The sequence below is a fragment of the Diceros bicornis genome, chromosome 19, assembly GCF_020826845.1.
Source record: "Diceros bicornis minor isolate mBicDic1 chromosome 19, mDicBic1.mat.cur, whole genome shotgun sequence".
Lineage (NCBI taxonomy): Eukaryota > Metazoa > Chordata > Mammalia > Perissodactyla > Rhinocerotidae > Diceros > Diceros bicornis.
In genome coordinates this window covers 18,610,385-18,624,053 of record NC_080758.1, presented here as the reverse complement: position 1 = coordinate 18,624,053, position 13,669 = coordinate 18,610,385, and the positions used below count along the sequence as shown (strand labels likewise).

General features: G+C 50.6%; 1 protein-coding gene across 2 annotated transcripts in view; it reads right to left on the bottom strand.

The window, feature by feature from the left end:
* The window catches only part of PTPRT (protein tyrosine phosphatase receptor type T), a 1,006,475-nt gene that overhangs the window by 17,992 nt on the left and 974,814 nt on the right, over positions 1-13,669 (bottom strand). For both annotated transcript variants that reach the window (XM_058562674.1, XM_058562675.1), the window contains 4 exons: positions 10,220-10,374; positions 6,510-6,645; positions 4,200-4,349; positions 2,504-2,677 (listed from right to left, as the gene is read on the bottom strand). In XM_058562674.1, coding sequence (XP_058418657.1) covers positions 2,504-2,677; positions 4,200-4,349; positions 6,510-6,645; positions 10,220-10,374 — 615 coding nt within the window. The remainder of the gene's footprint in view (positions 1-2,503; positions 2,678-4,199; positions 4,350-6,509; positions 6,646-10,219; positions 10,375-13,669) is intronic.

Below are 13,669 nucleotides of genomic sequence, written 5' to 3'. Positions count from 1 at the left end.
ACAAGTCAGCAGAAAGATGGGGAAGACGCTGGCAAAAGACCCTGCCAAATAGATTACATAAAGCACCTTCCTGTTCTGTTATCTCTCAGTGTCCTGGGGGCCAAAAAAAAAAAAAAAAAGCCTTGCGATTGTAAATGCCACATATGCACTAGGGGCTCCTGTCTTTCAAAAGCCTTCTCCTGGCCAGTGGAATAGTTAGAGGAGGGGTCTGGGAGGGCAGACTGTTTAGTTTCCCCAAAAGCCAAACTCTAGCTGCGGATAGCAGGTCTTTGAGCCATTTCTAGACATGGAAAAGAATCTAGGCTTTAAGAGTCGAAAGACTTGGGGTTCAGATCCTTGGCTCCACACTTTCTGAGCTAGTTGACCTGGCGACAGTCATGGAAATATTCTGACTTTCCACATCTCATCTGGACAATGGGGATAATAATACCCAAATGCAGAATGAGACAGTGTAAGTCTGGGGCCCGACATGATGCCCAACACTCAGGGAATGTTAGTTTTCTTTCCTTTTTCTCTCTCTCTGTGATAAATGCTCTATTAGGCCAGCACGCCTGACAAAGCCTTATCTGAAAATACGCTCTAGATCCATGCTCCTGCCGGGTTTCAGGGATCAGCCAGCAATCCATTTCATGGATAACATCATCCTTTACCAGGGGAAACATTAAAAATTAACCCAGAGGACTTCATATTTTTCTACTAGGAGCAAAGCTGCTATGGTTACAAGATAATGCACAGACTGAGCTGGAATACCGATAAGGGCTTTTTTTTTTTTTTTTTTTTTTTTTTTTTTTGTAGGAAAGGCAAAGGCCACAGTGATGGCTCACAGGAGAAACGCCCTGTGGACAAAGAGAATAGAATCAGCATTAGAGCTTGGCAGAAGGCATTTGACTCCAGGCGGCATCTAACCTACTAAGAAGAGGCCAGGAGCATGTTTGATCCTTGCTTGGATGAGGAAGGTGGAGAGGGGGAGTTGGGACAAGTGGGAGACAAAGCTAGGAAAAAGTTGGAAGTGTGGGGGGACTCCCAGACCCAATCTCTTCCCAACACGAGCACACATACACACACATGGACATGAGCACGTGCACACGCATGCATGCACACATAACGCGTACATGCACACATTGACCTTGGAAGGCTCTAAGCTAAAGCTAGAAGTCTTCCATCCACATCCAGCTATTTGACCTGATCAGGAAAAGACTCTCCCTGGTTCTGGACTCATACCCAGGGTTTCCATGGAGAACTCATGCACCTTGTGGGCAGACACCAGGGCAGGCCCCTACAGAGCTGAGACAGGCATTGACCTCCTGTCACCTCCCTGCCTCCAACACTGAGGGCCCTAAGAGACAAAATTTCAGGAGGATCAGAGGTCAGAGATGTAGGAATTCCCAGGAGAGAGCACCCCACATTCCTGCCTGTTCTGGGTGAGATGGAAGGTCCACCTGGGCTGGATGGACATGACCTCAAACAGGTGGGGAGGGGCATACGGAAGGGCTCATCCCCAATCAGGCAATGATGTTCTTAGTCTTGAGCCTTGGGAGGCAAGATGTTTGCATCTTACAGGATCGTGCAAACTGTGGGGCGGTTCGAGGAATGAATTCTAGAGTGTGAGCCAGAACTCCTGGGTTCCGGCTTTGCCACTAGCTTTCTGGGTGACCTTGAGCAAGTCTCTTTCCCTCTCCGGGAAAGTGCAGAAAGTGCAAGCATGAGACTAGATGATCCATGATTCCTTCCTGCTGCAAACGTCTCTACATCCCGGAGGTGGAGGGATGGTAACGAGAAGTAGCTGGAGGACCCAGGGGGAAGCATAGGAGTTAGGAGCATGGACTTGCTGGGGCAGGGATATGACCTCCTAATCCCAAATCAGGTCAAGGCAGCAGTGCCCTTCTTGGACTTGATGCTGAGAGAGCAGGAGATAGTGCTCCTACCAGAAGAGTCAGAAGAGTCATGGCGTGTCCCCCTTCCATGCTCCCTTTGCTGCTTCCCATCACTTGTCCAACAGCCATTTACTGAGCACCTACTACATGCCATCCTCATTCTTGCCTCTGCACAGGAGGTACCTGGGAACCTGCCTGGGAGCTCCTGGAGTGCAGAACCTATGGCTGCACCATCTTGCGTTCCCAGGGCCCAGGCTGAGGCCTGGCGTGGAGAACGTTTTCTGACTTCGACTTAAGGCTGACAGTCAGTTCTATAGGCAGCAGGAGAGGGGACCGGGCCTGCCTCTAGCCTCGCTGTGCTGTCATGGGACCCCCTTTAAGCTTTTGGTCTATTCTTTCTAGCCTCTTTGTGGGAGCAAAAGAGCCAAGACCACAGCTTGTATATAGGTTTGGACCAGTGCCTTCAGGGGTGCAAAGGTCCTGGGGGCCAGGAAGGGCAGAAGCAAGGAGAGGCTGGCTGTGGGTGGGTGGGTATGTCAGCGCTCTGGGAGTCCAGGCACCTCCATCTTGGGAAGGAGCTTTTCCCTGGAATGTCAGCCAGGAGCTTTCCCTGGCAGGGCTCAGCTTACGTCCATCAGCGCTGCATTGATGTAGTTGCTGGATTCTCCATCCACGGAGATGAGGAAAGGCAGGCAGCGGTCCAGAGGCAGGACATCCATGCTCCTATTCTTATCATGGTTCCGGGGCAGGAGCCCGATGCTGCAGTCCTCAGGCCGGACACGGGGAGTCACGATGTTGAGGGTCTGTAGGGTACAAAGGTGGATAGACAGGCACTGCTCAGATGGTTGCCCCAAACAGAGGAGACAGCGATATTCAAACCCAGCCTACCCGCCATCTCCATCCTCCAAACTTAGCTCTCCAGTCCCTTTCCCAGGACTTGTTCATCTTCCATGGTGATGTTCTATCATCTCCTGCTGGCTGCTCCAGGCCTTGGGAGCTGGGAGCCTCTGCTGGGGGCTGTGAGACACCACCACGATGCCAAGGCTGCAGGGGCAACACGCCCACACACAGCATAGACACAGGCTCCCAACACCTGCCAACCATTTGAGCTAAGCTGCTCATTTCAGCCAGTGCTACATTAAAGGGTGGGCCAGCCAGGAGGTCATAAGGTGGGGGACGGGGGTAGGGAATCCCTAATGAGTGTTAAACATCCCTTGACATGTCACGGAATAAGGGAAATGATTTTACCAACACTCCATTCAGAGAGAGAGCTATTTGAGAATGGAAGGATGCTTGGATGAGCTGCTCAGGATGGGTGAGAGACCCTCAAGGGGTGAGCTCTAGTAGGTCTGGAAAATTTCAGGGCTATGTTCTGCAGAGCAAGTCTTGCAAGTGTGGTGTCACAGCTGAACTGCCCAGTCAATAGACTAGATGCTCTGTGCAACCAGCAGGGGTCTGTGTCCTCCATCCTTCTTGGCACTGGATCTTACTCCCAATCAATAAAGTCTATTTGTTTGAAGGAGCACTAAGGCATTGGCCTGGTTGGGGTATCTGCCTATGGAACTATGGGCCCAGCATTTGCCCCTCAAGTCCTGGAGCTTCCTTGCTTCCTGCTGCCTGGTTCTCAGCTCCTGTTGCCCAAGTATGACCCTGGCACTGACCTTGGGACAACAGACTAGACTCTGGCTTTGCCTTACTCAGTGATTCATGTCCAGGCCTCCAGACCAATGTCACCGCCATTCTGACCATATGGGGTCCAAGGTGCAGATCTGCTCTGCCTCAGCTGAGCTCCAGGATGGTGCTTCTCAAAGTTTAATGTGCAGACAAATCACCCAGAGGTCTTGTTAAATTGCAGGTTCTCATTCAGTAGGTGTAGGCAAGACCCAAGATGCTGCATTTCTAACAAACTCTCAGGTGAAGCCGGTGCTCCCCATCTCCAGATCCCACTTTGAGTAGTGAGGATCTAGGACACACTCTAATTGTACAGAAAGACTGAGAAAACCCGAGTCCCTCCAGGGACGGAGGAGCATGAAATTCACACCTGTGTGTATAAACCTGTCTCCCCCGACAACCTGGACTAGAACTAATTAAGACCTCAGTTCAAAAACAGAATCATAGCTAAAAACAAGCGTCAGCAATCACTGAGTGATTGGTTAATAGTTGCTCATGGCCATGCGTTTTATGTTCTGGAATGCGTTCTGCAGCTGTCTAGAGCTGCAGACACGGGAAGCGCACAGACGTATCAGCTCTCACAAAGAAAAGCCCACGAGCGTGCTCAGTGCCGCTGAAGTTGGCTGGGTCACTGAGCCTGGGGTTTGCTCATACCTGAAATTCATCTTTGATTTGGCTGGAGTTGGTCTGGGGGTCCAGCCTGCTGATGTTGTAGTAGAGAGAGCGGAACTCGCACACGGGGATGGCGGTGTTGCCGCAGAGGCACGCTTCCAGGATGGCGTCATGCACAAACACGTACTGTTCCTGCAAAGCCAAGGGAAGAGGGGAGAGGCTCCCGGGTGAGAATAGTGACCTGGGAGCTTGCTGTCCACATCTACGCCTGTGGCTGTGAAGGATGGGCGTGATTTATACTGCAGAATCACTTTCTATCCTGTAACCCAAAGGGCCCAGTTTCCATGTTTCTCAGTGATGCTGTGGTGAGATCTGTCCCTTGTGTAAGATTGGACAGCATAGTCACTGATCAAAATTACAAATCTCTGGACATGCATGTGCTCTCGATGTCCTGCCCATGTCCCCTCAGCTTTCACCTTTATCTGCTGAAGGCTGCTCACTGCAAATACCTGAGATTCATGCTGAGGGCTTTTTATCCAGTCCCAGAAGCATACCTGGGCTGTGCGCAGAACGAGCCAGCAGGACCAAAGAGTGAACGCCCCGGAAAGGAGCCCCCAAGCAACAGCAGATGGAGAGTTGGTGGATAAATACCTAACTTCCCTCTCCCCTAGGTGGGAAACTTGGAAGTGCATGTTCCACGCTGTCTCCCAGAGCTCCCCCGCAGAATGGGGCTCCAGTGTCCACTGTGTTAAGCAGCTTGTGAAACACTTTAACGGTGTCAAAAAGCTTGACTTCCTTCCCTTCTCTATCCCACGTCCCCACTCGCCTACCAGTGTGTCTTGGGATCACCTCCCAAATAAATCACTTGCACTCAAATCCTTGTCTCAGGATCTGCTCCTAAAATGTGTGCCACCCCCGCTGCCATTACAGTTCTTTGCACCTGTTGTCCTTTTCTCCCAGAACATCATTCTCCCTTTTCTATGCCTTCAATGCCTCATTCCCCCTGGAAAGTCTTCTCTAAATCCACCAGGTAGAAGTTGATGCTATGATTTCTTGGCCCTTAACAAATGTTTGTAGAGTGACTGTTCTCCTGCAGCATTTTGCCCATCTCTTTATATCAAATGCTTATTCAGACGCATCATGATGATCTGTTTGAATGTCTGTCTCCCCTACCAGACAGCAAGGTCCACGTGTCTAACGCCAGCCAGCAAGCCTGCCTTCCGCGTGCATGAACCTGGGAACAGATAAAGCAGCCTCTCGGCTTTAGCAGCCCCACCAAGAAGCCAGAAGACTGGCCTGTGGGAGTCAGCTCAGAGCCCGCAGCAGGCTCCTGTGTGTATAAGCTTCTAAGTGGGAGGATTCCCTGCGGACCAGCAGTGAGTGGCCACGACCAAAGCCGTGAGTAATTTCCCTTTGCAGGGCTGATGATAGATGCAGCTCCTTATCTGCCTCAGCTCTGACTGCCTGTGCACCCCAAGCCTTCACTAGAACCAGAAGATGCGCTCATTATAGGAATGATACAAACCATGGCTCAGAGGAGCAGGGTAAGCAGAAAAGGCTGCCCAGCGAGAGAGCATGGTTCAGGAGAAAGAGCATGGGCCTTGGGATCACGCGGACCCAAGTTCTACTGCCATCTGCCTGTGTGAGCCTTGGGGACCTAGTTTCTCAGTTTCTTCATCTGTAAAATGGGGATGCTAGTAGGAGCTACCACAGAGGCTTGTGAGGAGTAGAAACAATACCCTGAATATAAAGGACCTAGCATGGGTGCCTGGTACATCGTAGGTGCTCAGCAATAAAGATGAACCCCTCCCACTTCCCTCGGGTCTTGGGCTCTCTAACTGGACAGAGGGATGTCTGAAGGTCCGCTTCTGCCTCAGGGCAGGGGCTGTGCGTTATCTCTTTTGAAATCCCCAGAACCCAGTGCAAGTACTCAATAACTGTTGACTGAGCCATTTCAGCAGTGACTGAAGCAATGTTTGGCACACAGTACGCATCCAGCAAATGTCAATCCTTCCCTCTCTCTCTTCTCTTTCACCCAAGGAAGGAATACTATTCAAAGAATCCCTGAAAGTTGTCATTCAGTCCCTGCTTAGATGCTCTCAGAGATGGGGAACTCACCACCACTCATCATTGGTGGAAATCCCTGCACCGTGGGCCCTTAGGGTTGGCAGGGCCATCCTAGTTTCTATGGTGGTCTCATGATAGCAATCCGTGTATTCACTCCCTCCCATTTCTCCCACAGCCGGGACTCTTTCTAAGGATGCCTCCACCAGAGCATGGGTCTCTCTGTTCTACCGTGCTTCTCCTTGGCCAAGGCTGCAGGTGGCCAGTGGCTCAGTCCCCAGGACTCACCTCCGTCTGCACCAGGTTGACCCTCTGGGCACGGAGCTCACGCACGCAGTTGAAGATGTCCACCACCCCTTCATTCTCGGCCATGTCAAGCATGGTGTCGATGGCGATGAAGCAGCCAGTCCTCCCAGCTCCAGCACTGGAAGAGAGGACAGTGGTCTGTATTAGGGGCCTTGGGGTGGGACCAGCCCTGGGGAGGCCCCTCCCCTTCAGCCCTGTCCCCGAGGACCATGTAGAGAGGCAGTCTGCTGCAGAGGTCAGACAGAACAATCTGGATTCCAACGCTACCAGGAGATCCTGAGCAAGTGACTAAACTCGGTGCCTCAGTTCTCTCATTTGTAGGATGGGAGGGTGATGCTGGCCTTTGGGGACTCTTTTATCAGGACTAGCTTATTTTTGTTGTCCTCATTTAGCACACACTCATTTAGCACTTACAAGGTGCCAGACATTGTTCTAAGTGCTTTACCAATGTTACCTATTCATTCTCTTATGAGGTTGTTGGGAAGTTTCTCACCCCATTTCACAGGCGAGAAAACTGAGGCACAGAGAGCTTACCTTGCCCAAAGTCACCCAGCTGGCAAGTGTTGGAGCTGGGACTTTGACCCAGCAGTCTGGCTCCAGAGTCTGTGCTCTTGTACTTCCTCTCTCAATAATCGTCATAGCACATAGTGCATGCTTACACAACACGTATCCATGCAGTTTCCTTATCTGATGCATGAAGCTCGTCCATCTCTAAGGGATCTAGCATAGTTCCTGGCACACTGGAGATGCCTAATGAGCATCTCTTTCCTTCCTTTCCCCCTCCACCCCCAGTTCCCTCCATCTCTCTCTTTCTCTTGTCTTCTTCAGCGAATGGGTTGATGGATGGAAGAAAGGAAGGAGAGACGAGAGAGAACAGAGAGGAGTTAGTGAGAGGGCAGAAATCAGATCCTCTGAGCTGCCCCAAAGGCAGAGAGTCCTGAGGCACATGTCCCAAGCCCTGGGTTTGGCTTCACTTGCACCTGTTTCCCCAGATCATGAGGCAGGAGTACCAGTAAATTGGAGCAGCCGACAGTCCTGAGACCCTGTTCCGGTATCAAGTCTCCTGACACATACTTGATTCTGATCACCACGTTCTTCCTTTAGGAGAATCTCAGACCAAGTACAAAATAGCAAAAGACCTCAACGAGACCCCATGGACCAAGGCCAGCCCTTCCCAGATCAGTGCTGGGTTCCAAAATCATGGTGTTGAACCAGGGACAAATACAAGAACCTTTGTCTTAAATGCGTATAGTTTTGGAAGTGAAAGCCAAACTAGCAGGGAGGTCCACTTTGGCTGCGTTTTCACATCTTGTTTCCCTCATGGAAACAAATGTCTTGGTCTCACAATGTGGAAATGAACAGAAATGAAAAGAGGAAGAGTTATGGAACAGGAAGGAAAAGCAATATGGTTGACCATAAATACAAGGATAGGCCATAAATACAAGGGGACCATCACCTACAGTGATCTGGAAAGTAAATCCTTGGAAATCCATCCTCGATGATTTGGAAAGTAAACCCGTGGGAAGCAGAGTCTTCATTCATGGTAAAATTTCATGGTTTGACTTGAGTTAAGTCTGACTTGTATTTCCCCCAGAGCACATCCCACCCCCCAATCCAGACTCCCACAAGGGACTCAGCAGGCTGGGCCTTGGGGTCTAGGAGGGAGCAGAAAAAGTCACTCATCCACGCCTTCTCTGAAGTCTCATGCTCAACCTGTTTTAGGGGTAAGAACCAGCCCACCTCGGTTATGCATCTTGGATCTATCATCAGTGAGCAAGCTGCCTGGTGCCTGTGAGCCTGTTTTCTGACACGTCTAATATGCCTCCCTGAATGCTTCTCATGAGGATTGAGCTGTGTTTATTTCAGCATCACACGGCAATTAATCACTTAAGCAATTAATTAAACAATTAAGCACATTTGGGATCAGACCCCTGGGATCAAATCCTGGCTCTACCACTTAGTAGTTGTGTGACTTTGGGTAAATGACTCAACCTCTCTGTGTTTTAATACCCTCATCCATAAAATGAGGCCGATAATAATAAACAGACCCACTATGTAGCACTAATAGCATAATACCTGTAAACTGCATGAAATTATGTTGAGAAAGCAAAATGCACATAAATTGCTTAGCCCTGTGCCTGGCTACACAGGAATTTCTCAATAAATGGTTGCTACCTATATTCAACAAATATTTCTTGAGCACCTGTTATGTGCTAGATGCTGGGACTGGGAGAGAGGACATGAAGATGAATAAGAAATAAGACATGGTTCCTGTTCTGAAGGATTAATAGTCGGGGGAGGGGGACAACATTAAGAGGCAGAGAATAGTAATAGTTTTAAGTACTTATGATAAGTCTGGAATTGTCTTAGGCACCTAGTATATGTTAGCCAACACATTTCATCCTTAGCATAGCCTCAGGAGGGGGTACCACTCTGCTCAGGTGCATTAAGGGGACTTGCTATGGAGATACAGACATAGAGCCATCAGGCAAGGAGGGTCTGATAATGTTTGCCATTGTCACCCCTTCTCTCTGACCCCTGCTCTGGCTGCTCTTTGGGACACGGGACTTGGCAGCAAATGGTCTATTGTCTTTGGATCGTCATGAGATGGAAAGCAGTGAATATATGCAAAATGCTTAAAGAGACCAGGGTGTGCGATGAGTATTACCTCCTAATCCTCAATTGCTTCATCTGTGAAATGGGGTTTCCAATTCACACCTTGCTGTTGTGGAGAGGGTAAATGGATGCTGTGTGAGAAAGGGGCTGGCTCTGAGACATCCACAGTTTATGTAGCCTCTCCTTGACTTGACTCAAGACCTTGACTGATGTAGACATTGCCAAGGCAGGGATGAGACAACCTGCATGCAGTTGACAGCACATAGGGTCTGAAAAGACGGGCTGGGGCCAAGGTTGCATTGGAAAAGAGGCATTGGGAAGGAGGGGGGCGCGCAGGCCAGCTGGCCTTCAGGTCTGGACGTCCATCCTCCTCCAATTCTTAATGTCCTTGTCATGACACTTCATCTCCATTTAGGAGGATTCAAAGACGTGCCACTCACTCCCAATGTGACTTTCTCAGTCAGAGCTGAAAATATCTCTTCTCCATAATAAGGTGAAGGCTGACGCTGTCCACTTTCTCTCTATTAAGGACCCTGAAGGCCAGCAAGTGATTTTTAAAATAATAGAAATGAGGAGAAGCACACTTCCACTGAGGCACCTTGCTCCCATGTCAACGAGATGAGGGCGAGCGTCTGGAGAAAAGCATGTTAAATATCCCGGCTCTCCAATTTTACACCTGTGTGACGTGAGCAAAGTGTCTACCTTCCCAGCACGTCGGTTTTCTCATCTGTAAAATGGGAATGACAAGAAGGCCCACCTCGCAAGTTGGGCGAGAAGTAAATGAAGTCATGTGGGTCAAATGCACCTGTAGCAGACGCTGTCAGTGCCGAGCCCACGTCCCCAGGCGGCTTTCCTATTTCAGGGCCAACAACAATAACAATGACTGCTACTGTTACTACTACTGTTGTAGTTAGACCTTGGGACCTGGGACTCACCAGAAAGGGTTGGGCATAGGGGACTCAGGCAGGGGAGTCTTTAAGGTAAAGAATAAAGGTCACTGGACACGGTAGTATCTCCCTCCCTGAGAGAGCAGAGCTGCAGAAGCCCCCTGGTTGAGAGTGGGGGCTGTCACTTACCTGCAGTGGACCACTATGGGCCCGGCTTCGGGAGGGTTGAGGAACTTGACCTGGCGGACGAAACCCAGGAGGCCGGTGGCATAGCAGGGGACGCCGTGGTCGGGCCAGCTGGTGAAGTGGAAGAGGCGGAGCTCACGGATCTCATGGTAGCCTTTCTGAGGAGAGAACGGGCCTCTGTTCCTCCAGCTGCTGCCCCCACCCACCCTGACCAGCACCCCTGGGGAGCGGCAGCTGCTGCATGGAGGAGCCAGCCTCTCCAAAGGGCTAATAGGTGCTGCCACGCAGAGAGAGTCTGTGATCTGTTACATCCAGGAACTTCGGAAGTCGATAAAGTGAAACTGATTGCTTCATTGCAGGACTTCTCAGAGCCTTTAGTGTGCTAATATACATTCTGAATCCTCAAGGTGGCATATAACACCCACAGTGTTTGCCCAAAGGACCCTATTTTGATCAGGTTTCATGGAACTTATATTCAGCCGAACAGATTCAGAGATATATTGGCCTTAAGCATCATGTTCAAATTGTTTCCAGTGGAATAGGAGGCCTTTCAGTGACTGAGATCTGGGGTCCTCCAGTTTTCCAGTGCTGTCTATGATAGTCTCCGTGGCTTTCAAATTAAACAAAACAGAGCAGACTTCTTTATTAATTAGATTCTTATTTAGAATTATAAGATATGAAACAAACAAAAGCGAGCTTCTCTGACTGATGGGGGTGGTGGGGCCTAGTGGTCCGGGTGGTCCCCATCCCCTCTCAGCACCCCTCACAGAGATGCCCTCCAGGCCACATGGCGGTTCTCTGGCTGTTCTACGTCGGGTCACACCTCTGAGCCTTTGCTTATGCAGGTCCCCCACCTACTTTTTTCTACTTAAAAATCCCCTGCAGATATTTGAGAGCACTGAATAGGAAGAGCGTTTGATTCTTCATTCTTTCAGTTAAAGAATATTCCCTGAGAGTTATCTATGCCCAGCCTCGTGTTAGGCACTAGGAAGGGGGAAGTAAAAGCCACAGACCCTGTACCTGGAACAGCTCATGGTCTGGTGGGTGAGGCAGGCTCCTAAGTGGATGATTCTATTCAAGTGCATAAAGGAGTGTCAGCCAACCCCATCTGGGGAAAGGAGAAATCAGAGAAGGCTTCCTGGAGGAGGTGATGCCTGACCTGAGTCTTGAAACATATGAATAGTGAAAATAACAGTTACCGCTTATTAAGCATCGACTCTGCCAATCACTCTTCTGAACACTTCAATATATTAATTCATTGAATCTTCATATTGTTATCTCTGTTTTATGGATAAGGAAATTGAGGCTAGGCAAGGTTACGTAATATGCCCAAGGTCACACAGTTAGTAAGTGTGAAGTTACAATCTGAACCCTGCCTGTCGGGCTCCACAGTCTGTGTTCCTAATCATTAGGATACACTGACGCCTGAGTATTACCCAGTTGAAGAGATGGAGGGATTCCCAGGCAGAGGGATGGCACGGGCAAAGGCATGGGGTCAGGACTTAGCACGATATGTGCACAGAATCACAAGCAGCCCAGGAGGATTCCAGAGGGCAGTGGAAGACAGGCAAAGATGGACATCGGGACTGGAGGTGGGAGGATGGGCGGGAGCTGCATCCTGGAAGGCCTGGAATCCCACTTTAAGGCCCTTGGACTTTATCCCAGAGGGCCTGGGCAGCTCCGAGGAGGCTGCACAGATGGTTGCACAGAAGGGGCAGTGCATCATCAGACCCACATTTCAGGAGGATCACGCAGCTGCTCTGTGGAGGGTGGATTTGGGCGGGCGTATTGGGGGGCTGTGTAGAGGATGCTGTTGGTGCCCACCTAGATCCCTGTTCCTGAGTCAGTGCATCCCCCCCCAACTCCCTGCTACTGAGTCTTGGCTGCAGGCAGCTCACAGTTGCCCCCTTCTTCAGAGAACTGCTCTCAGTCAAATAGGAGCCACCTCCCCCAGGGGTGGGTGTGAGCAGCTGTCATTCAGCGGCTGAGAGAGACCAACCAACTTTGTCAGTTTGCTGAGGACTGGGTTTACCAGGACATGGGACTTTCAGGGCCAGAGCCAGGATTGTCCTAGATAAGACAGGATGATGAGTTACCCTAATAGGGGTTCAAAAGACCCCCTTGCCTCAAGATGGGATCAACTCTGTGGTGCAATGCATGCCCCAGAGCTCCCTGTGGGATCAGGCTGACGCACGCATCCCGGCTCCTTCCCCTGCCCTGTCCTGCCTCCCGCACTCCCCTTCTCCTCAGAGCTCTCCCTCAACACATCATCAAGGGCACCCAAATCCTTGCCTCAGGCTCTGCTTCTCAGAAATCCAAATTGACAGGGCGATGCTGGAGGTAGAGAGCCCTGTTAGGAGGCTGCTGCCCAAGTCCGGGCGGGAGTGAACAAAGGCCCAGATTAAGGCACTGACGGACCAACTGAAGCAGAAGAGAAAACAACTTCAAGAATACTTGGAGCTTTTCACTCCATCCTCCAAATCAACTCAGCCCTGGGAGCCCATGATCCAGCCGTCACCACCTGCGCTGTGACTATTTATCAAGGGTCCTCTCTCCCTGAGGGGACTGCGCTCGCTTCAAGGGCAGACAGTGCTTCCTGTTTATTATTTCTGGGTCCCCAGCTCAGGAACCGATTTTGAGCTAATAAGTTGGGCCGTGTATGCTGACCGCCCGCCTGCACGCTGTGGAGAGGCTAGCTAAGTTGAGTTAATCCTCCGAGGCCCATGGGGTCTTTTAAGGGTGCCTTCTCATGAATAATATCTTCCCTGTGATCGTTTGAAGAGAAAACAAGAAGACACCCCGAGAAAGGATGGTGACTCCTCAACACGCTGGGCTGGCTGCAATTCTCCAAGGCCTCCCTGCTCAGAGTCTGGGTCCCAAGATGGGCCACCACGTCCCAGCTACTCCTCTCCTTTCTGGCACTGACTGTATCTGTGGTAGACAAGCTTGGTGTCCCGGCCAGATCCTCTTTGTTGTGGTATGTCCAGGAGTGCTGGCTGCTAGTGAGTCTCCCTTTTCTGGAGAAGCACCCTCAGCCAACAGGAGCCAGCTCACTCTGGAGGTTACCCCTCAGTGGCTGGTCCACATTCAGTGGACTGGTTGATATGGTGGCACAAAAGTCTGGTGCTGTTGCCTCAAGGGAGTCAATTCTGTGGTGTGGCTTACACTCTGGAGGCCCCCATGGATCAGGCCTAGGCCAGACTTTACCAGAGACTCTGTCCTTGCCTGGCCCCTTCCCCTTCCCTCTCCTGCTTCCCTCCCTCTCTTACAAGTTTCTCCTGAGAGCACGCTCTTGATACTCCATGTACACCCGAATCCTTGTCTCAGGCTCTGCGTCCAAGGAACCCGACCTAAGACCACATGGATGTACCTGTTGTTTTCCTCCTTGCAGTGCAGGGGTGCCCTTCCCTCCTGGCTCTTCACCCGAGTCTATAGATGCAGGCCTTCAGGAGC